The 24,841-nt window shown below is 60.4% G+C and overlaps 1 protein-coding gene across 1 annotated transcript; it reads left to right on the top strand.

Moving 5' to 3' along the window:
* Positions 1 to 352: 352 nt before the first annotated feature.
* On the top strand, positions 353 to 24,772 carry RTN4R (reticulon 4 receptor). Its single transcript, XM_080649525.1, has 2 exons — positions 353 to 718; positions 23,088 to 24,772. Exons 1-2 carry the CDS (start codon positions 697 to 699, stop codon positions 24,485 to 24,487), a joined length of 1,422 nt encoding a protein of 473 aa, XP_080505651.1. The 5' UTR covers positions 353 to 696; the 3' UTR covers positions 24,488 to 24,772.
* The last annotated feature ends 69 nt before the right edge of the window (positions 24,773 to 24,841 follow it).

Genomic DNA, 24,841 nt, shown 5'->3' with positions numbered 1-24,841 from the left:
GGCGAGAAAGGGAGTGGGTCAGACAGAGGCGCCGCTCCTTCCACGCCCATCTTCAAGCCTCCAGACAAAGCCCTAATCGGTGGCTGGCCACTTTTGGGACCCGCACACCCTGGCCAAGCCGGGCCGCCACGCCCTCGGGCCCGCGCCCCCAGCCCGCTCCGGCCAACGCCGCCATCCCCGCGGCCGCCTGTAGGGGCCGCCGCCTCTTCAGAAATGCGCCGCCTTTGTCTGGGGCCGCGCGGCGCCGGTGCACCGGGCGTGCTGAGCGCCTCCTGCGGCCCAGCTTGCGCCCCTCGTCTTTGCCTCGTCCGCCCTACAGCCCCGCGCTGCCCGCGCCCCTGCCCCGCCCCGGCCCGCGCCCAGGTGAGCGCCCCGCCCGCCGCGAGGCCCCGCCCCCGCCCCGCCCCGCCCCAGCCGGGCCGGCGTGGGTACCGGGTGGGTTCCTCGCGCGTCAGACCACATGATCCCATAAAACATTCATCCGCTCCGGATCCGCGCCGCCGCCGCCCTCGCCCTCCGCTCCGCGGCCCAGCCAGTTCATCTGACTGGCGGAGCGGAGCGCGCCCAGCCTCGTCCCGCGGCCGGGCCGGGGCCGGGCCGGAGCGGCGGCGCCTGGATGCGGACCCGGCCGCGGGGAGACGGGCGCCGGCCCCGAAGCGACTTTCGGTCCCCGACGCGCCCCGCCCGACCCCGACGATGAAGAAGGCGTCTGGCGGAAGTGAGTGCTGCGCCGCGCCCGAGCGGGCCGCTGGGTGGGGCGCTGGGTGCGGGGAGTGGGGGGGTCCCAGAGCTGCAGGGCCGGTCCCGGCTGTCCAGGCAAGCGGCAGGGTCACAGGCGGCGGTAAGGGCCACCGCAGTGGTGCACCGACTGGGGCCGCGGGTGCCCGGCCCCGGGAGGGCGGAGCCCGCGGCAGCAGGAAAAGTTGCCGCTTCCCGGGAAAGTTGGAGGCGACGGCGGAGGCAGAGGCGGCGGATCGGGGTGGCCCCTGAAGCCGGGGCCGGGGCCGGGGTGGAGGCTGCCGACTGGAAGGGCGCGGTCCAGCCTTGGAGCATCCCGGCCACGAAGGGGTTAATGACCATGTGTGCAGAAACGTGGTACCTAGCAGGGGTGGGGGCATCAACCTCCTCCACCCTTGCCTCGCTGGTCTCAACTCAGGACCTCTCCAGTCTCTGGGGTCAGGCCGCAGCGGAATGAATGGGGGCGTTGGCAACAGCAGAGGGATGGGGTGCGGGATTAGCGCTGCCCCTCCAGGGGGCCAGTAATGATAGAAGGCAGCCAAGCCCCCATATCCGCAGCCTAAGGGCCCCTGCGGGTTGGGCTGAAGGGTTCACAGTGCCTCATCCCTGGAAGCCCTCATGGGACCCCTCCCCCTACCTGGTATGAAGTCCTGAGAGTGGGGGCTGGGGACCCAACTGCATGCTCTGCCTGAAGAATGCTCCCCTGGTACCCCCACGGGCTGCCCTGCTGATGTCCACAATGCCGCAGGCTGCACACACGTTTTCTTACACGTGCGTGTGTCTACAAGGGCTGCACCCTTGCATACCGCGTGTGCACACACATGCCAGGCTGCCCCAGTGTGCACGTGCACACATGCTATGGATGCACACCCGCATCATCGCCCCCGGCTGCATGCCCATGGCCACACACACATGTACGTAGCATGCTTGCTGTGATCTCCATGCTTAGCACATGCTGGTGCCCCTCAGCAGGACCCACTCCTGTGCCTACATGCACGTGTTAAGGGGGAGGCTCTGGGCAGCTGGAGCTCACAGATAGAGGAAGCGAGAAACCGTCTACAGGATCCTGGTCCCACTCTGTCCGCCAGCTCCATGTCCTGGGAGTCTCCCCTCCACAGCCCCTCAGGCCTGTTTGTGTATGTGTAACTTGGTATGCGTGTGAACATGTGTCTCTGCACGCATGACCGTATGTGCCTGTGGACTCATCAGCATGTGCCTTTTTTCCTCCCGGGTGTAGGTGCCCCTGTGTGCCTGGGTGGGCTGCGGCCGGGTTATGCCCAAATCTGCAGCAGAGGCCTTGGGGATGTGTGTTGGGGGCTAGTTCAGTGCCCCAGCCCAGGATGTGAGGTGAAAGGGCTCCCGGACACTCCTGCTTTTCCCCCATGACAGGGCAGTGGTGGCCAATGGGGGCTGGGACCCACCTGGGCAGGGAAGGCCCATTTCAAATCTGGAGGTCAACACAGGGACAAATTGGCCAGACACCCCGGCATGCTCAGCAGTGACTGCTGCTCAGCTCAGCGGGGTGCAGGTATGTGCCCTCCCCATGGCTGACCCAGAGTGACCTTAGGAAGCCTTTGCCCCCAGTGCCTCGGTCTCTCCATGGGGAGGGGTTCCATGGTGTGTCACCTACCTCGGGTATGGTGTGGGGCTCTGAGATAAGGGTGTTGGTGACTCCCTCTTGCTGTGGTAAGGAGGACTCCAGGCCAGGGCCCTGAGAGGCAGAGGCACACCACCGGCTCCCCTGCCACCATCAGTGTCCTTGTCTGTAGAATGGGGACAAGCCAGTCATTCTTATAAGGTGTGTGAGGGTGGGTCCCATGATGGGACAGGCAGTGAGGCTGGCCACGCCCCTTTGTCTCAGCCTGTCTTTCCATCTGTGAGGAAGAAGCAAGCTCCCACTCGAGGACCGAGACAGGCGATGGTTTCTGGCTCCTGAGTGTGGGATGGCAGGACAGCAACGGCCTGGATTTGGGTCCTGGCTCAGCCACCCGCTGGGGGCTATGACCTTGAGTGTGACAGTTCACCACTCCATGCCTCAGTCTCCTCATTTGTGACATGGGCCAGTAACCAGGCTTCCCTCAGTGGTTGTTGGGGGCACTTTAAGGCCGAGGCCCCCAATGAGTTCTGACCGCAGGTCTCTTACCTTCAAAATACCCGGAAGACCACCATCCCACCCCCGTCAGCCATTCCCATGTAGGGAAGTTCTCTGGAACTCCTGCACTGCCAACACGGCCCCTCCCTCCTGTTTACTGAGGGGGAAATAAAGGCCCCTAAAAGGCAAGGGGAATTGGAGAGGGGAACATGGGCAGGTAGGGGAGCAGGGAGGGAGAGGACACGATGGGAGGTGGGCGGTAGCCACCTACGTATTTCCCAAGCTGGCGCAGCATCTTTGCTCTGCCCCTCACTAGCAGGAAGCCTGCAGAACCCCGGAGCCTCTGTTTCTCTCTATGGAAGCTTCATGGGCAGCTGGGGTCCTGTTGTCGGGACTGGCCCTCTCCCTGTGGTTCTGGAAGCCGGGGCCGGGGCAGGGGCCAGGGTGGAGGAAAGGGAGAGGCTCAGGGAAGACAGCCTGGCCCAGTGGGTCTCCACAAGCAAGAGGGCTTGTGGGATGTGCGGGGGCTCTGGAAGTTCTGTTGTCCTAGGAGGCTGAGGGCAGGCCAGGGCCTGTGCTGTGCCTCCCCCACCGTTTCTGACTCTAGCTCATCTTCCCTCTGCTGCCCCCAGGCCAGGAAACTCCTGCTCACCCACAGGCAGCGCAGGCCCCTCCTTGCTCCCTGCCCTGGCCTTGAATTCATGACTCGTAGCTTAGACGTTTCTGGCAGCTGGTACAGCACCAGGAGGGTCCTGGCTGGTGGAGCGGAAGGAATCCACCCCCGCCCCGGGGATGAGATCCCTGCTCTCCTGGGCCTGTTGCCAGAAAGTCTCCATGGAGCCTCAGTCTGTGCATCTGGAAAGGGGTCAGGAAAACAGCGCAAGGAAGGTGTTCCGCAATGAATGAGTGAGTTTATTGAATGAGTGGATGGCGTGTGAGGGGACCAGTGTGTCAGTGAGTGTGGGAAGGAGGGAGTGACCCCCCTCCCCGCCCCGGGTTCTGCTGTGGGGATCCTGAAGGCCTTTGACTGTGTCTGGTCAGTATCGTTCATGTGCCCCACCCCCAGCCTGGTTGGCCCTGACCAATGACCCCGTCACCCCCAGGGCTGTGCCTGACCCTCTGTGGCCACCCAGGGCCAGGGCCTCAAGATCCATAGGATGCTGCCTGGCCACCCCACCTACAGCTGTCCTCTCAGAGCCCAGCCTCTGTATCCTCTGCACCCCTCCGTGTCCCCTGCCCTGGAGCCTGCCTGCTTCTGCACCATCCAACAGCCCAATCCCAGACACTGTTTGCTCATTCAATACCCACACATTCTCTCATTCAGTTATGCATTCATTTTTTCCTTCATTCATTTGTTCCTGGACTGTCAGACCCTACTCTGAGCCAGGCCATTAAAGGGATGTGACCGTTGGCCTCCTGAGTTTATAGGACTAAATTCTTTGAAGGGCAGCTGGTCACAGAGCCGCAAATGGAAACCTAGCCAGAGGACAGCATGCTGTCCACACCCCTGCATCTTCCGGCACCATCACTGGAGTGCGTGGGCCTGCCAGGTCCCACCATACGGGTGTTTTGTGCTGCAGTTTCTTCTTTTGTCGCTGTATTTTAAACATTTTTGCACATTGGGACTATTCTTGTGCATATCATGGGTTTAGTGGTGTGTGCAGAGTCCCTTCTTGAGGATGCGCCATTATTTCTATAAACCTGCCCTGGCCTCTCATGCTGCCCATGGTTGTGGGGCTGGACATGGGAGATAGGTCCCCAGAGGTGTGGTCACATACCCCCTCTCTGGATCCCGACCCCTCCCAACCTTCCCAGAGTGGATTCTGCGCTTTTCTCTGGGAGTGAGTGAATGTGCTTCCATACTGATCAGGATTGCAGCCCTGGCACTTCCAGCCACCTCTCTCCTGGCCCCTTCCCATAGCTTCTGCCCTCACCCTGCAGCTGTCCTGACAGCCCTGTCTCCACGTGGGCCTGCAGCCCTGCCCTCCTGCGGGAGAATGGAGGAGGAGCCGCCAGGCACCCTCTCACAGCCTCGTGCCCTCACCACACACACACAGGAAGAACAGCCAGGCCTTGGAGGTGTTGCTGAAAGGCAGGGCAGCGGGCAGACCTGCCAGAGGAATGGTGGGGAGGTACTGCCTGGGCAGAGACCAGGTGGGCCTGGCAGGCGGAGCTGGGCTGATGGTGACATGGGGAGCGTGGGTAGAGGGGCTGGGGTGTCAGGAGCCAGCCTGGCTTGGTTCAGGCAGCCCACCTGGTGCCCTGGGGATGCTCCTCAGCCCTCTGGTCAGCACCCGGCCTTCCTACCTGGCTGCCACAGATCCCGCTGCGTGGAATTGAAGTTCCATGGAATGTTGGAACAAGGGTTACGTAGTCAGGCAGATTTGGGACAGCTGGGTTAAGTGGTGCTGATGGAGCTCCTTGTACCAGAGGGTGTCTCAGGGCTTCGGGTTTGCCAGTAGGGTGGGAAGGGCTCCTCCTGGGACCCCTGGGCAGCACACTTCAGGGCCTGCTGTGCCCACAAACTTGTTTTGGGAAAAGGTGACTGAGGTACCTGGGAAGGACTGGGAAAGGGGCCTTTGGGCACTGGGAATGGGCGGGCCATCTTGCACAAACCCTGTAGCCATGCACCTGGTGGGTGGAGGGACTGCGCTTCTCCTGGCAGTGTGAGGCAATGTGCAAATTTAACCTTTGGGTTTATGACTCTATTTCTTTGCAGCAAATGTCACGGGAAATGTCAGGCTGAGGCTGAAGCTGGTAAGGGGCCCATCGAGGAAGCGGGTGGAGTGCCGAGGGGCTCAGGCCAAGGTGGGGCTCTGGGACTCTCACCTCCTCCCAGGAGCCCTCTTGGATTGTCCCTCGCTCGCCTGAGCCCAGATCATGTCCTCAGTCTGCCCAGCCAGCCATTGTGACCTTGTTGAGATGTTGCCTTTATTCACCTGCTGCCAGGACCCAGATGGGGCAGGCTCAGGGACCTGCCAGCAGTCTCCCCTCCAAGTCTGGGCAGTTGCTGGATCAGCCTGTGCAGTGTCAGCTTGCTGTGTGACCTTGGGCAGCACCCATCCTCTCCTGGTCACCAGAGGCCTCATTCGTAATCCAGGGCTGCTGATTCGTAATCCAGGGCTGCAACTCAATGCCTTCATGGGTGGGCAAACACTCCAAGTCCCAGGCATGTGGAGTACTGGGCTCTGGAGGAAGTGGGGAAGGGCTGTGTACAGGACCAGCGGGGTGGCTGGCTGGCCTGTGGCAGCTCCAGGCACACAGTAGGTCCATCCAGCCTAGGTGAGGACCGGGGCGCAGGGAGCCAGGACTGTGTGGAGGCTTTTGCCCACAGTTCTCTTTGCACCGGCCTCATGCTGCTGGGGGAGGGGTGGCCCCTTTTCCTGCCCGGTTCCTGGACAGATGTGGGCTGGGCAGCAGGAGGGTTAGCCACCTACCCCTTGGGTATGGCCTCCAGCCCAGAACCACCTCCCATGCCCAAAGATGTGGCCTGAAGCAGAATTCCAGGGAAAGGCCACCCTGGCCAATCTCGGGAGTGCTGTGGGGCTCAAGGTCACCCAGGAAGCTCTCCACTTGCCTCCACAGAGCACTCTAGCCAGGAACCTGGAGTGGCCCTTGTGCCCACCCCACTCATCCCAGAGCCTGCCAAGTTCCTTCCCCCATGCTCTCTGCTGTCCACATCTCTCCATCTGCCCTGGTGAGGCCTCCCTGCTCCCCCAGGACACATCCAGACCCAGCCCTTGTCCTCAGAGAGCACAGAGCTGGCTGGTCCTGCCCCTGCCCAGCTATTGGAGCTTCCCGAGGGATGAGGCCATGTGAGACGTGGCCGATTAGCCTGGCAGGGACCGGGCTGGTAGGTCTCCCTGGGAACCAAGGCCAAGATCCCTAGGCCAACTAAAAAAGCAACAGGACTGTCACTGTCCCTCTGGTGCAGTGAGCATCCCCTACCCCCGTGGTCAGCAAACTGCAGCTCGCGAGCCACATGCGGCTCTTTGGCCCCTTGAGTGTGGCTCTTCCACAAAATACCACGGCCTGGGCAAGTCTATTTTGAAGAAGTGGTGTTAGAAGAGTTTAAATTTAAAAAATTTGGCTCTCAAAAGAAATTTCAATCGTACTGTTGATATTTGGCTCTATTGACGCATGAGTTTGCCGACCGCTGCCCTACCCCAACACACGGGTGGCCTTCCCCACATGACAGGGTCTGATGTGTGGCCTGGAAGGTAACACCGCCCCGCCCCGCATCGTCCCCTGGGGAGGGCCCTTCCCATCTTTGGTGGGATTAGCCAGGGTGCACACTCAGGGTGGCAGCTGGGGAGAGCCCTAGACAGATCCCCGAAGGTCACTCACTTTTCCCTCCATCCTCTCGGCACGTGCTTTCCAGCATTATTTTCAGGCCAGCCCTGTGTCAGGCAGCAGAATCTCCTAGATTCTTGACACACCTTGTACCCTAAAGGCCCCCCGGGTTCCAAGGGGACACTCCAAAGCCCACAAGGTCTGCAGAAGAGAAAAGTACTCTGTGGGTGCTGGCAGGGTGGTGAGGACCCTGAGGCCTGGGCCCCCTCTGGATCCCCCTGCCAAGTCACACTGGCCCTAGGTCTTAAAGAGGTGCTGGATGCCCAGCCTCAGTGCTCAGTGGTTGAATGTTGACCTATGAACCAGGAGGTCACGGTTCCATTCCTGGTCAGGGCACATGCCCGGGTTGCAGCCTCGATCCTCAGTGTGGGGTGTGCAGGAGGCAGCTAATCAATGATTCTCTTTCATCATTGATGTGTCTGTCTCTCTCTCCCTTCTCTCTTTTATTTATATATATTTTTTAAAGGTGCTGGGAGCTGCTGGCTGAGGGGGAGGTGACCGTGCAGGGAGCAGAAGCTTGAATACTCTGGGACAGTCCACTGCATGGGGCTGGGCGCTGGGGCCCCTGGGTGGGTCCAGGCTGGTCCTAGAGAAGGAGGGAGATGGGGGTCAGGTGAAGAGCCTGTGGGGGCCAAGAGAAAAGCAGGCGGGGGGGTTAGGGCTCTTGGGCCAGTGGATGCGGTGGAGGCTGCTCCCGCCCAGCCTCAGCAGGAAGCCAGGCCACGGCTCTGCGTGCTCCGGCTGAGTGACACGTGGCTCTGCACACCAGCGTGTCCAGGCCGTCTTTCATCTCCCTGCCTCAGCCCCAATTTATGTCAGGCAGAGGCTGATGCGGGGACAGGTGTGACAAGTGTTTGGCTTCCTGTTTGAAAATTGGCAAAAGAAAAACTCTCCCCATAAAAATATTCTATCTACATACCTCCTGGATGTCACTGAGAGGCCCCATCATGGCCGAGACAGATGGTGGCCCTAATGGACTCCATTCTTCACCTGCTGCCTGAGCCTGGCCTGGCTCCTGGGGTGGCCTGAGGTGGGTGGCAGCAGAGTGTGTGTGTGTGTGTGTGTGTGTGTGTGTGTGTGTGTGTGTCTGTCAGTGTCCCTGCTGAGCCCTGTCCCCCCACTTCCAGATCACAGGAAACCTGAATAGGCATGCCCATCCTCTTCAGTGACAAGGGGCCCAGGCGTGGGGATTAGGGAGGGAGGAGGGAGGGCCTGCAGACTTTCATGCTGCAGCTTCAGCCCCAGGTGGCCCATTGTGTTCACTGTCCCCACATTGCCCTGAGGCCCAGGCGGGGTCAAGACCGCCCCCCCATATCACTCATGCAGGACCCCTTGGGCCAGACTGTGGTGTGGGAGGAGAACAGGTGTGGGAGGGGTTCTGGGGAGGAGAGCCCTTCAGGGTGTGTGTCTGAGAATAGAGGGGGCATCCCTGAGGGTGCTACCTGAGCAAAGGCGAGGCCCCGTGCTCCTGCCTGCCAGGGCCTGGGTAAGGCTGGGTTAGGCACCAGCATGCTCTTTCTAACTGTGACTTGACCTCCCCTCCGTCAGATGGGGACCGTGGTTCCTGCTGGGGGAGACATGAGGCACTTTTTGAATGCTTCCGCAGGGTGGGCGGGCTGGGCATTTTCTGTGCACTCACTGTGCGCCTGCTCCCGGGAGCTGTGTGGTCTCTGTGGTCTCTGTGCCCCCTGGGAGGTAGGTCTCATTATCTCCACTCTCCCAGTGAGGGAATGGTTCCAAGAGATTGGGAGACCTGCCTGAGGGACCCCAGGCACAGGGCTTTTGGGAGGGATCCTGCTGCTCTCGGATAGCCTCACCCACCTTTTCCAGGGCAGGGCTGCCCCGTCCAGTTCAGCACACACGACCAAATAGAACAAACTGAAAATACTTCCGATTTTACCAGTTTGTGTACATTATAGAAAATCTGGAGAAATACAGCAGAGTTTTAAGAAAGGAGTTATGTTAATCAGCTCAGGTTATTATAGCAAAATACCACAGACAGGGTGGCTTAAACAACAGACATTTCTTCTCACCGTTCTGGAGGCTGGAAATCTGAGACCAGGTGCAGCAGGGTCAGGTTCTGGTGAGGGCTCTCTAACTGGCTTGCAGACAGCCACCTTCTTGCTGGATCTCACATGGAGAGAACGAAAACCAGCTCTCCTGCATCTCTTCTTAGAAGGACTCATCCCATTATGGGATCCCACCTCAGGGCCTCATTAAATCGAATCACCCAGTGCTCCGTGGATTCTCCTGGGCTGGGCATCCCCAGGGAATACTATCTGCACAGCCTTGAAACGTGCCCATAGTGGTTCCTGCATTCACGTGACAAGCCTTTATGGAGTTCCCACTGTGTGCTGGTCACCAGCTGTGGTGCCGCCCCATGAAGCCCTTAGGGGCAACCGATAGAAGCAAACAGCGCAGGCACCTGTTAAATGGATCAGCAAGGTGTGGGGTGAAGGGGGCTCCCTGGCAGTGGATGGAGGTGGGGGGTGTTTGGGACCCTGGGGTGGTTCACCAAAGTTCCCCCACCCCTGGGGATTTATCAGGTTCTCAGACCCAACCTCCCATTTCACAGATGACAGGCCTGAGAGGCCAAGGTCACTGGTGGTGTCTGAGCTTTGCAAGGCATAGTGACTGGGTTGGGGGTAACCCAGCCTCATGGGCCTGCTGCAGCCCTAGGATTGTGGGGGAGGCAGCTGGGGAGGAGCTGAAGGGGGGTGGGTAGGCGGGGGTCTGGCTTCCTGTGGGCCTGACCTGGGAGGGAGGCAGCTGGCTGCCTGCCCAGTGGGTTGCAGGGTTTTACGTATGCATTAACTAGAAGAGATGCTGAGGCCTGGGCCAAGGGCACTGCTCTGAGCAGGCTGGGTCTGCCAGCGGCACTAGGCGGGGGACCAGGTCTGTCCTACGCCTGGACTTATGCCTGGAACCCTCCTGCATTGAGCTAGAGGAGGAAGGAATGGGGAATGCAGATGGGGACACGGTGTTGTGAAACCATTAGGAAAATTTGGGGGCAAAAAGGCCAATTCCTTTTCAGGTTTAATAAAGTCAAGCCATGGTCTACGGGGCAGGGAGGTGTGGGAGGTCAGCTGGGTCCTCTGTGGGGTGAAAGGTCAAGCTGCTCTGGTCCTCAGGGTTCCGTGGGGGAATGAATGGAATGTGACCTGCAGATGCATCCCCTAATCCCTGATGGCCCAGCCCTGGCTGCCAGTGCCTGTGGTGGTCCCAGCAAGGCCTTGGGCTTTGGGGGCTCCTCTCCTCGCCTGATCCTTGGCTCTGGGGACATCTGTGCCCTGGCTGTGATGGGGTCTGCCAGGCTTCTTTTGGAGTTTCTGTCAGGTGTGGGGGGTGGGGAGAGACCATGCTGGGGTACCTGCACTGACCTCTTACTTGTCCCCAGGGCAAATACTGAGAAAATGAGGCCACCATGCCTGGCCCCACCCCCAGGGCAGCCGACCCCCTTCTGCAGCCTGGAGCGCCAGGCGCATCAGCCTCAGGAAGTAGCCGAAATACACTGACCTGTTTTCCAGAAGGCAGCGGCGCCTTCTTCTCCCACCCTCCATGGTGAGAAGCCGCCAACAATTTCCATCCCAAATTGATTTCGAATAAGGAAGAGTTATCACATGCAATCATATGGGAATAATTTATCACTTGTTAATAAAAGAGCAATTACTTATTCACGTCGCCCCCCCTGCCTGTGCGCTGTGGGTTCAGTTGCAGAGACACGATTAGGACCCTCGCAGAAGCCAAAGGAAGCTTGTTTGTGCTCAGCCACGGCCAAGGTGAACCCTCTCCTGGGCCTGAGGGTCCTCAGGCTGGGGTTGGGGGCTCAGATCTATGAGATGGGAGCAGGGCAGAGGTGAGGAGGGGTCAGGAGAAGTGGCGGCAGGACTGTGGAAGGCCCAAGCACACAGATGGACTTTCAGGCTGGAAGCTGTTCCTTCAAATGTCTGGATTTCAGAGGCTTCTGGAGCCAAGAGCCTGATCATCCCTGGGACCGGGGCGGGCGGGGGGGGGGGGGGTGTGGGCTGGGGGAGGGAGCGTCCTCGGCCACCCTTGGCTGAGCAGGGGCTGAAGAGGAGCATGTGGGGCCTCATCCCTGCACCAGACACCAGGCCACGCACTGCCGGAGCTCTCAGCCCCACTTTCTCCTGCACCTGGAAGACGCCTGCTTCTGACCCATGTTCGCCTCCACCTTCGGGCAGATACACTTCATGTTCTCCTTTTTATTTACCCCTAACCTCTGAGATTTCGGTGCAGTCTTTTTAGAAAGACACCACTGTGGTCAACTACATATCTTGCTCAAAGTTAAAACCTGCGCCCAAGCCCTCAGAGGCTGGTCTGGAAAATCCGTTCACAGTCCTAGAATGCAGCCACTATTGCCTCATTCCTCGTTTTCCCCAGTGGTTACCTTCACATTGCCATGGCTCCTACCCCAGCTCCCTCTTCTTTAGCACACTCCCAGCATGGCTGTCTTGCTCCCTTCAGTTAAATTCATAACCCGTGTTTCCAAGCTCAGGTCACATAAATAAATGCTCTTCGCTACTCTTGTATGGCCTTTTGTTTTTCCTGGAGTTTACAGTTGACTTTGTCTTTTTTTTCCTCTTGTCCTATCTGCCACTCTCATGTGCTTACTCTTCATGTCAGCATTCTATTGGGCCTCTGGTTTCACCCCAAAGGTCTCACCCCAGGCTTTTGTCCTGTTGCCCCCGCCTGGGCCATGGAGCTACGGACCCCTCACAGCTCCCAGGACTTCCCTTCATCACCCAGTGTTTCTTGGGCCCCATGTTTTCCTCCTTCAGGGTTTACGTCCTATTTTAGCTGAAGCACATCCTCAACTAGCTCTCTGAGGAAGGCACAGTGAATAATCCTTCTATTAGTCCCCAATGGTAGCAATCAGTTCAAGCCGCCTTGGCCTGGTCCAGAATTCCCTGTTGGAAATAGTTTCTCCTCGCAGTGTTAAAGCCATAGCAATGAGCAGATCCGCGCCCAGTGTGCTGTGGAGAAACCTGATGCCATGTAGCTTTTTCTCTGGGTGCCTTAGGCCTCCCGAGGCCTCACATCGCTCTGTGAATGTCACTTGTTGTGCTAGGCACTTGCCCAGTGGAGGACCAGGTCTTCGGCTCCGGAAGATTTTCTGGTATTATTTCTTTGGTAACTTTTTTCTCTTCTATTTTCTGTTTCTGAAACTCCCAATGTACAGATGTTGGACCTATATATTTGTCTTCTGAATATCATCATTTCCCCCCCTCCTTCTCTTTCATTTTTCTTTTTGTAAGACTTCCTTGACCTTGTTTTCTAACACTTTTATTGATTTTTTTTTTTATTTTAGCAATTCTATTTTTACCTTCCAGGCACTCTTCCTGTTTTCCGATGGCTCCTTGTTCACGGCACCCTGTTCTTGTTTTAAATCCTCTTCTATCCCTACAAGGACACTGATTAGATTTCCCGAACTTGTATCTGTTCCCCACACTGTCTCGGCTTCCTAGAGCCATTCTCCCTCTTGTCTTCATTGGTGCCTTTTCCAGACTCCTCGTTCCCTGGCCACATCTACTAGGGAAGCACTAAAGGGGATCGGATGCTCTGCTGAGACTGGCAGGGTTTGGGCCACCAGGCAGGAGCCGCAGTTGGGGCGCCCCTGTCTCTGGGTGTTTCTTCAGGGGAGCCGCCCCGTCACCTGTTCCTTGCTCCATCATCGTGGGTCTCAGGGATGAACACGTCTCCCACACGGGTGGTGGGTGGGTGGGTGGGGAAGTGGAGCCCCGAGTGTGCCAGGGTTGCCTGAGAAGCAGCAGCAGGAACTGACTCAGTGCTAAGGGCGGACAGGGCTCTCTCGTGAGGGAGAGCTCCAGGCCTATCTGCGAGTCTGTTCTCTCTGCTGAGGCTGAGCTTGGTGGAGGCAGGGAAGTGGCTCTAGGCATTGCTTGCAGCTCAGCCTGGCTGCTGCGCCCTCCTCCCACCCAGACACCGCCTCTCCTGGCTGAAGCAGGGCTGCCAGGCCAGGCTGGGGCGGCCTTGAGACAAGCAGACAATCAGCAAGGCTCCGGGATGCCACCCCTGAAGCTGGGCCTCCCCTCCCTGGGCTCCTCACCGGAGACAGGCTTCATCGGGTCGGATTAGCAGAGGCCCACACCAGCCGCTGGGGAGGCAGAACTCTCTGGCCACAGAGCTGGGCCCCAGGTGTGGGTGCTTAGTGGGGTTTCCAGGCTGCAGGCATCTTGGGGTCCCAGGGAGGCGGGTGCTGGCCCATGACCATCCTCATGTCACTCGTAGGCAAGAGACTCAGTGTGGGCCGGCAGCTTCCCCAGCCACTTGGGGAGGGGGTGCCCCAAGCCCAAAGTTCCAGACCCCAGGGCCCACCTCAGCAGCCCAGAGGACAGAAGGCTCAGGCTGAGGACAAGGCCCTGTGGGGGTCAGGAGCCCAGAGCATGCCGGTCCCCTGCAGGGGTGGAGGTCAGCTGCCCCTTCCTGCTGTGTGGGTCTCTGCGAGTCAGGGCCTGCTCTGGCCTCCTGGGACTATGGGGTGGAGCCTGGGACCCTGTCCCTGACCTCACTGGTGCTCTGTGCTCACCTCACCTCTCTGAGCCTCAGAGCCTTGTCTGAGGAGTGGGGTTGACAGTCACCCCCTCACTGTGCTGTGGGATGTGGTAAAACCTCCAGGAATGAGGGAAGTCTGCACCTGGGGCCATTCCCAGGGAGGCCAAGGATCCCATTTCTCCCCTTCCTTCCTATTCCCCTCCCCCCTGGTGGTGGGTACTGTGTGAGGTTGGGGGAGGGACGGAGGACTGAAAGTCGACAGGCTTGTCCCAGAGGCCCTGTGCAGCATCAAGGCACTGGTGCTGGAATGGGGTGTCCCCGGGCCACGGTGCTGCTCAGGGGTGTCTGGTGGCTGCCAGCACTGGCCCACCACTCACTCACCCCTGGAGCTCCGTGTCCTCGCATGAGGCTGGCTGCATTTCTAGCGGCCTCGGGTCAGCTCCTGGCTGCCTGTGACCCCAGGGCCTCGCACATGGCTGATGTGATGGCAGCCTTCACAGTTCACTTTCCTTTCAAAATTCTGGTCTGCAGGATGGGCCAGGGAAGCCTGGTCACAAGGGGACCCCACACCCTGGTGCCTCTCTTCTTGCCTAATCCAAGTCGTCCCATCTTTGTATTTAAAGGGGACGATCCCATCAAGCTGGGCCTGACCCCTGATGTCCTGGGAACTGACCAGCTTCCCCTCCTCCCAACCCAAGTGGACAGTGTAATGCTAGTTGGTCAGCGAGCCACCCTCAGGGCAGCCTGGCTGCAGACACCCTAGAGGAGGGCACATTATCCTGGGGTGGCGGGATTGGTGTGGAGGGGCTGTGGCCCCAGAGCCCCCTGTCCCCCAAAACTATCTCCTCATAGACACGTCTCCCTGAAGCACCACCCTCCTCCTCCCCAGCAGGATCTGGAGATCAGTGCCTCCTCCTGGTGCCCTGAGCCATCCTCCCTCTCTCCTCACAGCCAGTTTGGTTCTGTCTGTGTTTTAAGTTGTCCTCTCTGTGCGCGTTTGATGGCCAGCCCTCCCACGGCCTCTTGAGCCAAATACTTGTTTTTCTTTTGACCTGTGGGCTGTTTCAGGTTCACCTCCTCTCCTCACCACCCTCCAGCCCCAGGAGATGCTGCCAGGCCCTGTCCATCCCTGCTGTGCAGCCTCGGCAGGAGAGTGGCCTTCTCTGACCCTCAGGCTCCTTTTCGTTAGGTGGGGGTTTGAGTGACTTCTGTGAGGCCGTGGTGAAGGTGAAGGCAGCAACCCCCACATTCAGCCGGCGCTCGCCATGCTTCCATCACAAGCCAGGTCGGCAAACTATTTCTCTAAATGGCCAAATACTAAGTAATTACAGCTGTGTGGGTCACGCAGCGTGTCGGACCACTCCACTCCGCTGGGGTAGCTCTAAAGCAGCCACAGTAAGCACACAGGTGGGACTGCCCACCCACAACACATTATTTGCAACGATAGGCAGCAGCTGGCGGGCTGGTTAGCTGGATGCCAGTGGAATAGAAGATTCGAGGGCCCATTGGCTCTGACAAGTGCTGCAGTTTGGCCACCTGAACGTGGTCGCCTGGCCTTGGCTGGTGGCGACTCCAATGGGAGAATCTCAGGCTGAGAAGGTCATTCCCTGCCTCGAAACCCTCATCCCCTGGAAAGCACCGCACCCCTGACGCTCACCGGTCCGCACCGGGCTTCTCCGTGGTCTCCACGGGGCTGCTTCCGCCTTTGCCACCCCAGCTCAGTCTCGGAGCCCCCAAGCCCCCTGCTCCACGTCTATGAGAGCGTGGCTGTTCTGGGACAGCTCGGAAGGGCTGCAATCCAGCCGCTCCACCCAGACCGGGGCTGATCTCAGGCAGCTGAGAGGCAAGATGGGCTGATCCCAGAGGGCGACGCGACAAGGGCCTCCCCGGATCTGCACTTGTCTTTTCGTAGCAGAATAAATCCTGCTCGAGCAGAGGCCGCCTGCCTGCCTTGTTGGTGATGTTTGACAAGTGCCGAGGGCTCGAGAGCACGTGAGGATATGCCCTCCTGTCTTCTCCTCCACCAGCCCTGCTTCCTGCGAGGGGCTCCCATGTTTGCCCCGCCCCACCCCGCCTCGCCCGCCTCACCACAGCAACCCCTCTGCTGTTCGCTGCCCCTGGGCCCTGACCCACCCAGGCCTCGGCAACAGAAGGCCCAAGAGTGCACTCCTATTGTGTACTCCTATGGCACGCACCCCAAATATGTGGTCCTATAGCGTGAACCCTGAGTGTGTGTTCCTACAGCATGCACCCCAATTATGCATTCCTATAGCATGTGCCCGAGTATGTACCCGAAGTGTGCATTCATGTAGCATGCACTCTGAGTGTGCTTTCCTACCGTGTGCAGCCTGAATGTGTGCTCCTCCACTTTGCCCTCACAAGATTGTGCACTCTGCGCCTCACAAGAAGGGTCCGCTTTGTGTAGGTGGCAGATGCAGGGTTCTGGGAAGAGGAGGGATGGATGGATGGGGGAGGAGGGCAGGACCCAGCAGTGTTTGCCCTGGTGATGGGAAGGAGTCAGGGCGAGCAGCTGGGAGTGGGGGCAGGTGTGTAGCAAGGCAGATCCCAGGCCCTAGCACCAGGAGTACCCCTTTCTTGAGCCCCCCCAGGGCAGGGGCATGTCAGCCACTGGCCGGTTTACCGTGAGTGTTCTCTGGGGATTCATTCCTCTGATGACTGTCAGAATCAATTAGCCAAGAAACTGATGAGTTGGTTGTGGAAACAGAATTCTCCAGGTAATTAGCAGTAGGTGTGTGTTGGTGGCCTGCTAGAGTGGAAGGGATGCTGACCAAATCCCTAGGGTGGACGGATCTTCAGCTGGCAGAGCCTCCAGATGCTAGTATCACCAGCCCCTAGCGTGGGGCTCCCTGGAGTGCGGGCCATGGGAGGTAGGCAGGTGGAGACCTGTGGGCTGGACAGGGTGAGGTTCCAGAGCCTTCCAGGCCAGCAGCCCAGCCTTGTCCCAGTTTCCAGGCCATGGATCCTGATCATCAGACCGTCTTCCTGGACCCTGACCCTGGCAGTGGGCTCTAGGCCTCCTCACCTGGCATCCTCTGACATCTGGAGCCAGCTCAAGGTTCTGTGACACCTTAAATTCCCCACGTGGCACATGCCACACGGCACGGTGACCACCTGCGCTCATCCTACTCCTGGATCACACTGTCACACGTCAGGGTCTGCATCCTGGTCTCAGGCCTCCCTGCCCAGCTCAGCACCTGGTGCATTTTGCCAAGTGAGTGAAGGTTGAGTGAGTGGGGCCTCAGTCACAGGGGGTTCCCTTTGGCCTCCACCTCTCAGGTGGGCCCGGCCCCTCCCCCGCCAACCTCAGCTTCCTTGACTTGAGGGGGGCCTTGGGCTGCCCTCCCAGGTGTGGTACTGGCTGGAAATTTTGAGGGAGAATAGAGCTTGGGTTTGAGGTGAGGATGATGGGTAAGGTGTGGGTAGGGGAACTTTAACTCTTTACTGCCCATCAAGGCCTTTCAGGGGCCTGGCGCCGTGACATTAGGAATGCTCCTAGCCCTGGGGCTGTGAGCAAGCGGCTTCCCCCCACCCAAAGCCGTTTTCTCAGCTGTAAAATGGGTAAATTAGCTAGATCTCTCGGAGAGTTAGCAGACAGACGGGCCCAGCCTGGGCCCGGCCTGCTGGCCCTGGGTCCACCTGTGCCCGAGTGCATTCAGGAGGCCGGTCTTGCCAGCTCTGCCTGAGTCTCAGTGCAACAGCGGCAGGCTCTGCCCAGGCGGCCTCAGTTTCCTCCACTGCACACAGCTTGGCCGGAAACTGACCAGCCCTGGCTCCAGCACCCTCCTGCCATGGCGGTGACTTGGCCCATGTGGACCAGGCCCACTCCTGCAGCCACTGCCCTGAGAAGATCAATAAGAGCACAGCAGGCAGCAGGGGTGTCAGCCACACCCCTTCCAGGGTGGGCTGCCCCCCCCCCCCCCACTGGAGCTGCTGCCACTCTCCTCCCCTCCCCGCCCCACCCGGCACCTGGAGTCGGGGAAGGGCCTGGGAAATGCATCGAGCATGCACGCTGCCCATGCACAGGCCTGCGGGCCCCAGACGGGCGAAAGGTGGGTGGCGAGTGTGAGAAGCGAGTGAAGACTGAGGGGGGACAGATGGGAGACAGAGGATTGGTTGGTGGAGGGCTGGCACAGGGCAGGAGTGCAAGCACAGCGCTGGCCTGACCCTCTGCGGCATGTGGACACCACCGGCTCCACCACCAGCTCCACCCCCGACTGGAGCTATTTCTGGCCTTCGTGTGCTGAGCTATGGCCTCCTGTTCTGCCTAGAAACTGCGGTCAGTGCCGTGACCCTTCACGGATGGTTTTGGTGTTCGAGAGGGTCCTGAGTTGACCGGTGTCCTGACTGTGCTCTGGCTGCCCAGCCCCTCTACAGCTACTGACCCCAGCCTCCTGGGCGGGGGTGGGGTGGCGGGGCAGGTAACAGCTCAGAGCCTTCCTAGAGATGTCTCCTCACAGCCACCAATGCCCCTGGCTGCCCAGCCCCTCTACAGCTACTGACCCCAGCCTCCTGGGGGGGGGGGGGTGGCGGGGCAGGTAACAGCTCAGAGCCTTCCTAGAGATGTCTCCTCACAGCCACCAATGCCACAGGAGGGAGCCAGGTGCCCCTGGCACCTGTCCACATCCTCACAGCCTGGGCCCCATTCCTGCCAAGCTCACACAGTGGCCACTCTTCAGGCTTGGGATGGACGTGCTATAGCTCCTTCACTCTCCCACCTTTCCTCCTAAACCTTCCCTAGGTCTTAACTACTCGCTGCCTCCGTTTCCTAATCTGTGAAATGGGCTCATGATACGGAAAAGAAAATTGATTCTTATGCAGCTCTGACTCACACCTTTTATACCAGCTGCTGGACCTTCATAACAGCCCCTGAGGTGGGAGTTTCTGCCACCCCATTGCAGGGTGGAAGCGTCAAAGGCAGGGCGGGGTGTGTGTGTGTGTGTGTGTGTGTGTGTGTGTGTGCTGAACCAATGTTCTGGGACTCCAAGACCGCCAGCCCTGGGCTATCTCTGTGGCCTCACTGGGTGGGGGCAGAGGCATTCCCATGGGACCTCAGGGGAGCTGCACCCCTGCATACCTCAGCCCAGGTTGGGGGGCCCTGGAGCTGTGGGGGCCACGATACACACCAAAGCCCCCCTGGCTAGCCATGCCTGCGATCCTACTCCTGAGCTGCTGATCTCAGCAGCCACCTGCCCACTGGCTGCTGCCCTGCACCTGGTGGTGAGTCCCCAGATTTCCCTAACCCTCCTGGCTCCCCTCCCTTTCCCTCCCTACTCCTCCTCTCTCCACCTCCCTCCTCTCCCCTCCCTGTACCTCTCCAGGTTCCCTCTCCCCCTGTCCCAACACAGTGACCATGAAGGGGAACCTTTGCTGCGCAGACGCTGCGCCAGGGTGAGCCGTGCAGGCGTCCTGCAGGGCCACGCCCAGGCCTGATGCCTCCCAGGCTCTGGGGCCTTGGGCTCCACGGCCTCCTCAGCTGTCATTCCAGCTCCATTCGGTTGCCCGGACAGAAGGGGCCCCAACTAGAATCCGGTCACTGTCCTAACCCTGCCCCAAGCAGGAGTGGCCAGTCCTCCCCCAACCATGCCCCGTGCCCACTGCTTCTGAGCCAGACCTGGGCTAAGGCAGGAGCCGCTCCACGTGGAGGGCGCTGCACTGAGGCCTGAGGAAGGAGAATAGGCTTTAGGGATGGCAGGAGAGAGATGGTGTGGGTTTGCACAAAGCTCAGGGGTCCTGGAGGCCTGAGAAACAGGTTTGGGTTTGTGGGTGGCTCAGGTGGCCTGGCAGCCGGGTGTGGGGTCATGACAGCCACAGGGGCTTTGGAGGGGCGGGTTGTGATCTGGTTTCCTATGAGCGTCGTGTTTCCTTGTGTGCGCCGTGGTTCCCATGTGTGTGAGCCAGAGCACAGCAGGGCTGTTTTCTCACCACACGTGCCTGGAAGCAAACTGGCACTGGGTGCTCACTGAGGACCAGGACCAGTGAGGCTGGCACAGGTGGGAGATGAGGCTGAGAGCAGGCAGGCCACCAGGCTGCAGCCAGTGGGCAGGTGGGGCAGGGTGCAGCCTGGGGCCTCCGATGGGCAGATGGGACCAGCGAGAGTGCAGACCTAGAGGCCAGAAAGGCCTAGCGCAGGGGGCTGCAGAGGCCGGGGAAGACGGAGGACAGGATGGAGGGAGAGGCTGAGGGGACAGGTGGAAGGATGGGATGGGGAGACAGGACAGGGGAGGCCTTTTAGGGGTGGCAGTCCACAGTGGGTGTTGGAGGGGTCAGGTGAGTGACTGGGTCCAGCCCCTGGGGTGGGGTCGGGAGATGCCGTCCCATTTCCTGGCTTGGTCTCCGGTATCCCCAACCCCCTGCTGGGAATATGAACCCACACTGCAAAGTTGGGTTTGATTATCTCTTAAAAAGATGCCCCCTTATGCTTGCTCAGCAGAGGGGTTGCCATGGAGACCAGCGGGCAGGCCCCAAGGGGGGCCGGGTTGGAGCCAATTACTGTAGCTGCTGCGAGGAGAGAGCCCACCACCCGCTCCAGCGCTGACAGCAGGGTCCGTGCAGAAGGACTGAGCCTCAGAAGTTGGTTTCTGGAAAGCAATTGGCTCAGTGAGAATGGAGCCGTGTCTTTTGCCTGACGCCCACTTCCTGGCAGGGCTGGGCCACTTGGCCGCTCTGCCAACCACTCCCAGGGTGGGGCAGCTAAGCCCGGAAACCTTGCTTGGAGCATTCTTAGAGTGGATAGAGCCCCAAGCTCAAGTCTCCTGGGGGCCCAGACTGGTGAGGGCTGGAGGCCAGAGCAGCCGGCCCCCATTCTGGGGAAGTCAGCTGAACCTGACACCAACCAAGTTCACAGACCAGAGCTGCAGGCCTGGGAGCCCCGGACCCTGGGCAGGTGATGTGGCAGGCATGGTCATGATGGGTGGCTGGAGACAGAGCAGGCCGGCGGTGTGGCCTGTCTGTGGCATGTACGGTTGGTGGCATGGCATAGTCATGATGTGGCCTGCCCTCGGTGCTGAGGGAGGTTCAGAGCCTGGCCCGGTTGGTGAGTACCTGCACCTCCCTCCCCCCACCCAGGTCTTGCCCTTCCCGAGGCCTCGGAAACAGGAAGTGTGTTTTCCTAGCACAGTTACACCCCGTGACAGCAGGTGAGATGCTGGTGGGCGCTGGAATAACGAGGCCTGACTTCCCAAGGAGGCTCTGCGAGGAGAGCCGGAGAGGGTGTCAGCTGTGCAAACAGACAACAGCCAGGGTGCCCCTCCGCCTCCCGCCCATGGCCAGCCAGGAGGGGTACCCAGGGCTTGGGGGGATCCTGGGCCCAGCCTGTTTCTCTGGATCCCTGTCCTGAGGCTGCCATGTCCCCAGCAGCTGACAGGGGACAGAGGAGGTCCCCTGACTGTGGGGAGGGGGTATCCAGACCTGGGGACCAGAGTCCAAGAGGGCACACCCCTTGTGGCCACTGTACATGCCAGTTTGCTGAGGCTCTGAGCTTAAGGTGAGCGTCTGGACCAGCCCCCGCAGAGAGGACCCAGCAGGGGTAGGGGGCCCCAAGGTCATGGCTCGGGGTGGGGGAAGCTAGCCTATGGTCCTCTCCTTCCTCCCTCCTGGCTCCAGCCCCAGCACTTAGCCCCGCTCGTGTCTGCAGAATCCTGTGCTTAGCTAGCTGCCAAGGAAGGTGTTCGCTGTCAGTGCAGGTGTTAGCTGATAACTCACATGTTAGCTGATAAGCCATAACCCTCCCAGGGGGGGGTCACATTTTAATAGACTCACTCCTGAAGGCAGAGAGGACCTTCAGCATTCAAAGAGGGGAGCTCTGATGGTGGGATGATAGGCACTGAGCTTAGCTGGCGAGACCAGGGCTGGATGCATCACCTCCGGAGGGGTCTCCTGCCTAGTGTAGGTCACTGGTGAGGCCCCAGGTATGTCTGGCCCCTCAATGGGGGAGGAAGAATGGGGGTGTAGCCCCCTGGGGCTGGAGTAGAACGCGCTGAGAACATGCTTGGGCAGGAGGGTTGAGGGCAGTTGGGATTGTGCAAGGATTGTTGGGCTGGTAAGGAGTAAGCTGCTCACCTGGGGAGGAGATCAAGCAGCAAATGAGGTTGAGAGGAGACTGCAGGTGTTCCACGCCAAGGCAGGAAGCTCTCTAAGCAGCTGTGAGTGTAGAGGAGGGACCAGACTGCCTGGAGGGGGGCTCGCCCTTCTGAGCCCTGGACTCACCTGCCCTCAGGCGTCCAGCCTCCTGACCCTGTGACAGGGTTGCTGGGGCCCAGTTGGTGGAACCCCGGGCCCCTGCAGGAAGACCACTGGGGGCTCCGCCAGGTGCCTGACGTTTCCTCATTAAGCACAGCTCCCTGTGGTGGGAGGCCCCCTCAGAATTGGGGCAGCTCTGGCCTCAGTGTCTCCGGTGGCCTAGGCAGGGCACAGAGTCTGAGCCACAGCCCCACCCCTCTTATAGCCTAAGAGGGCCCAGCAGCTGACTGCCTGGCAGGCCTGAGCATGAGCCTCAGCTCAGGGCTCCTCGGAAGGACTCTGCCAATCTGGCCTGAGTGTTTGCCAGAGCCTCTCTCCCAGCCTGGCCTGTGGGCTGGTGGGGCAGGGGACAGGCCAGGGACAGTGCTGGGACCCACAGGGACAGCAGGAAAGGCCAGGGACTGTTTGCTGGAGCCCAAGAAGGTATCTGCAGGTGTGTGTCCCATCTTGGGAGGCCTGCAAGGGAGCCCCAGCCAGGACCTGGCTAACCCCAAGGCGGCATGTGAGGGCCTGTGGCAGAGGGCCCTGGTGGCTTGGAGCCCTGGGGCCTCCGTGCCATCAGCAGGGACTCGGCCAAGCCGGGCAGGGTCCCAAAGGGGGAGTCACTGATGTGCCTCCGGCCAGATGTTGCCTGGAGGGCTGTCACCGGATGGCACATGCTCTTGGAGCACATTGCTGACCGAGGTTGGAATACTGGCCTCCAGCTCCGAGGCCTTAGCCTCTTCCCGGGAACTTATGATCCCCTAGCACAGTGGTCGGCAAACTCATTAGTCAACAGAGCCAAATATCAACAGTACAACGATTGAAATTTCTTTTGAGAGCCAAATTTTTTAAACTTAAACTTCTTCTAACACCACTTCTTCAAAATAGACTCGCCCAGGCCGTGGTATTTTGTGGAAGAGCCACACTCAAGGGGCAAAGAGCCGCATGTGGCTCGTGAGCCGCAGTTTGCCGACCACTGCCCTAGCAGGTTCCACATGGCAGGTACAGCAGGGCTCACAGCACCCGAGTTCCCAGGGGTGACAGCATGTCCTGGGGCGGCCTGGCTCCAGCACAACCCCCACCCACACAGGGCTCCCTGCCAGCTAACCATCCTCTCCTCTGCCCACAGGGAGCCGGCTACTGGCCTGGGTGCTGTGGCTGCAGGTGTGGCGGGTGGCGGCTCCATGCCCAGGAGCCTGCGTGTGCTACAACGAGCCCAAAGTGACAACAGGCTGCCCTCAGCAGGGCCTCCAGGCCGTGCCCGCCGACATCCCCGTGGCCAGCCAGCGCATCTTCCTGCATGGCAACCGCATCACACACGTGCCGGCCGCCGCTTTTCGTGCCTGCCGCAACCTCACCATCTTGTGGCTGCACTCGAACGCGCTGACCCGCATCGACGCCACCGCCTTCGCCGGCCTGGCCCTCCTGGAGCAGCTGGACCTCAGCGACAACGCGCAGCTACGTGCCGTGGACCCCACCACCTTCCACGGCCTGGGCCGCCTGCACACGCTGCACCTGGACCGCTGCGGCCTACAGGAGCTGGGCCCCGGCCTGTTCCGTGGCCTGGCCGCCCTGCAGTACCTCTACCTGCAGGACAACGGGCTGCAGGCGCTGCCTGACGACACCTTCCGAGACCTGGGCAACCTCACGCACCTCTTCCTGCATGGCAATCACATCCCCAGCGTGCCCGAGCGCGCCTTCCACGGTCTGCACAGCCTCGACCGCCTCCTGCTGCACCAGAACCGAGTGGCCCGCGTGCACCCGCACGCCTTCCGTGACCTTGGCCGCCTCATGACGCTCTACCTGTTCGCCAACAACCTCTCGGCACTGCCCGCGGAGGCCCTGGCACCCCTGCGTGCTCTGCAGTACCTCCGGCTCAATGACAACCCCTGGGTGTGCGACTGCCGGGCTCGCCCGCTCTGGGCCTGGCTGCAGCAGTTCCGCGGCTCCTCGTCCGAGCTGCCCTGCAGCCTGCCCCGACGCCTGGCTGGTCGAGACCTCAAGCGCCTGGCGGCCACTGACCTAGAAGGCTGCGTCAGGGCCGCTGGGCCTTCCCGTGCTATCTGGACTGGCGGGCCCGCCGACGAACAGCTGCTGGGGCTCCCCAAGTGCTGCCAGCCGGACGCCGCGGACAAGGCCTCAGTGCTGGAGGCCGGTAGTCCGGCCTCGGCTGGCAATGCACTCAAGGGACGTGTGCCGCCCGGTGACAGCCCTCCAGGCAACAGCTCTGGCCCGAGGCACATCAACGACTCCCCCTTTGGGACCCTGCCTGGCTCGGCCGAGCCCCCGCTCACCGCACTGCGGCCCCAGGGCTCTGAGCCACCAGGCCCCCCCACCATGGGGCCTCGCCGGAGGCCAGGCTGCTCCCGAAAGAACCGTACCCGCAGCCAGTGCCGTCTGGGCCAGGCGGGCAGTGGGGGCAGTGGCGCTGGCGATGCAGAGGGCTCAGGTGCCCTTCCCGGCCTCGCCTGCAGCCTCGCCCCCCTTGGCCTGGCGCTGGTGCTGTGGACCGTGCTCAGGCCCTGCTGACCAGCCCCCGATTGAGAGCAAAGCCTTCCTCAGCAGCCAGGTGTGTGTACATACGGGGTCCCCTCCATGCTGCCAGCCAGCACCGGGAGCAGGCCCGAGGGGCAGCCAGGCCCTCCCTGATGGACGCCTTCCACCCACCCCCATCTCCACTCCATCATGTTTACAGGGAGCAGCGGCAGTGTTTGTTCCAGAACACTGCCTCCCGCCGGCCCGCGATATACAGAAAAATGCATTTTATTTTACTTGTGTAAAAATATTGGGCAATGTGGAATAAAGAGCTCTTTTTTAAGCTGTGGCCTCTCAGAGTGGGAGTGCTGCGGGCAGTGAGAGATGGGGAGGGCCCTGGAGGGGTAG

The sequence above is a fragment of the Plecotus auritus genome (assembly GCF_963455305.1).
Source record: "Plecotus auritus genome assembly, chromosome: 13".
Lineage (NCBI taxonomy): Eukaryota > Metazoa > Chordata > Mammalia > Chiroptera > Vespertilionidae > Plecotus > Plecotus auritus.
This window is presented reverse-complemented; position numbering and strand designations above follow the sequence as displayed.

Bases quoted from the DNA above. Each gene is read 5' to 3' on its own strand.
- RTN4R (XM_080649525.1), top strand. From the start codon at position 697: ATGAAGAAGGCGTCTGGCGGAA. The intron at 719-23,087 runs GTGAGTGCTGCG...CTCTGCCCACAG, and splicing joins GAAGAAGGCGTCTGGCGGAA to GGAGCCGGCTACTGGCCTGG.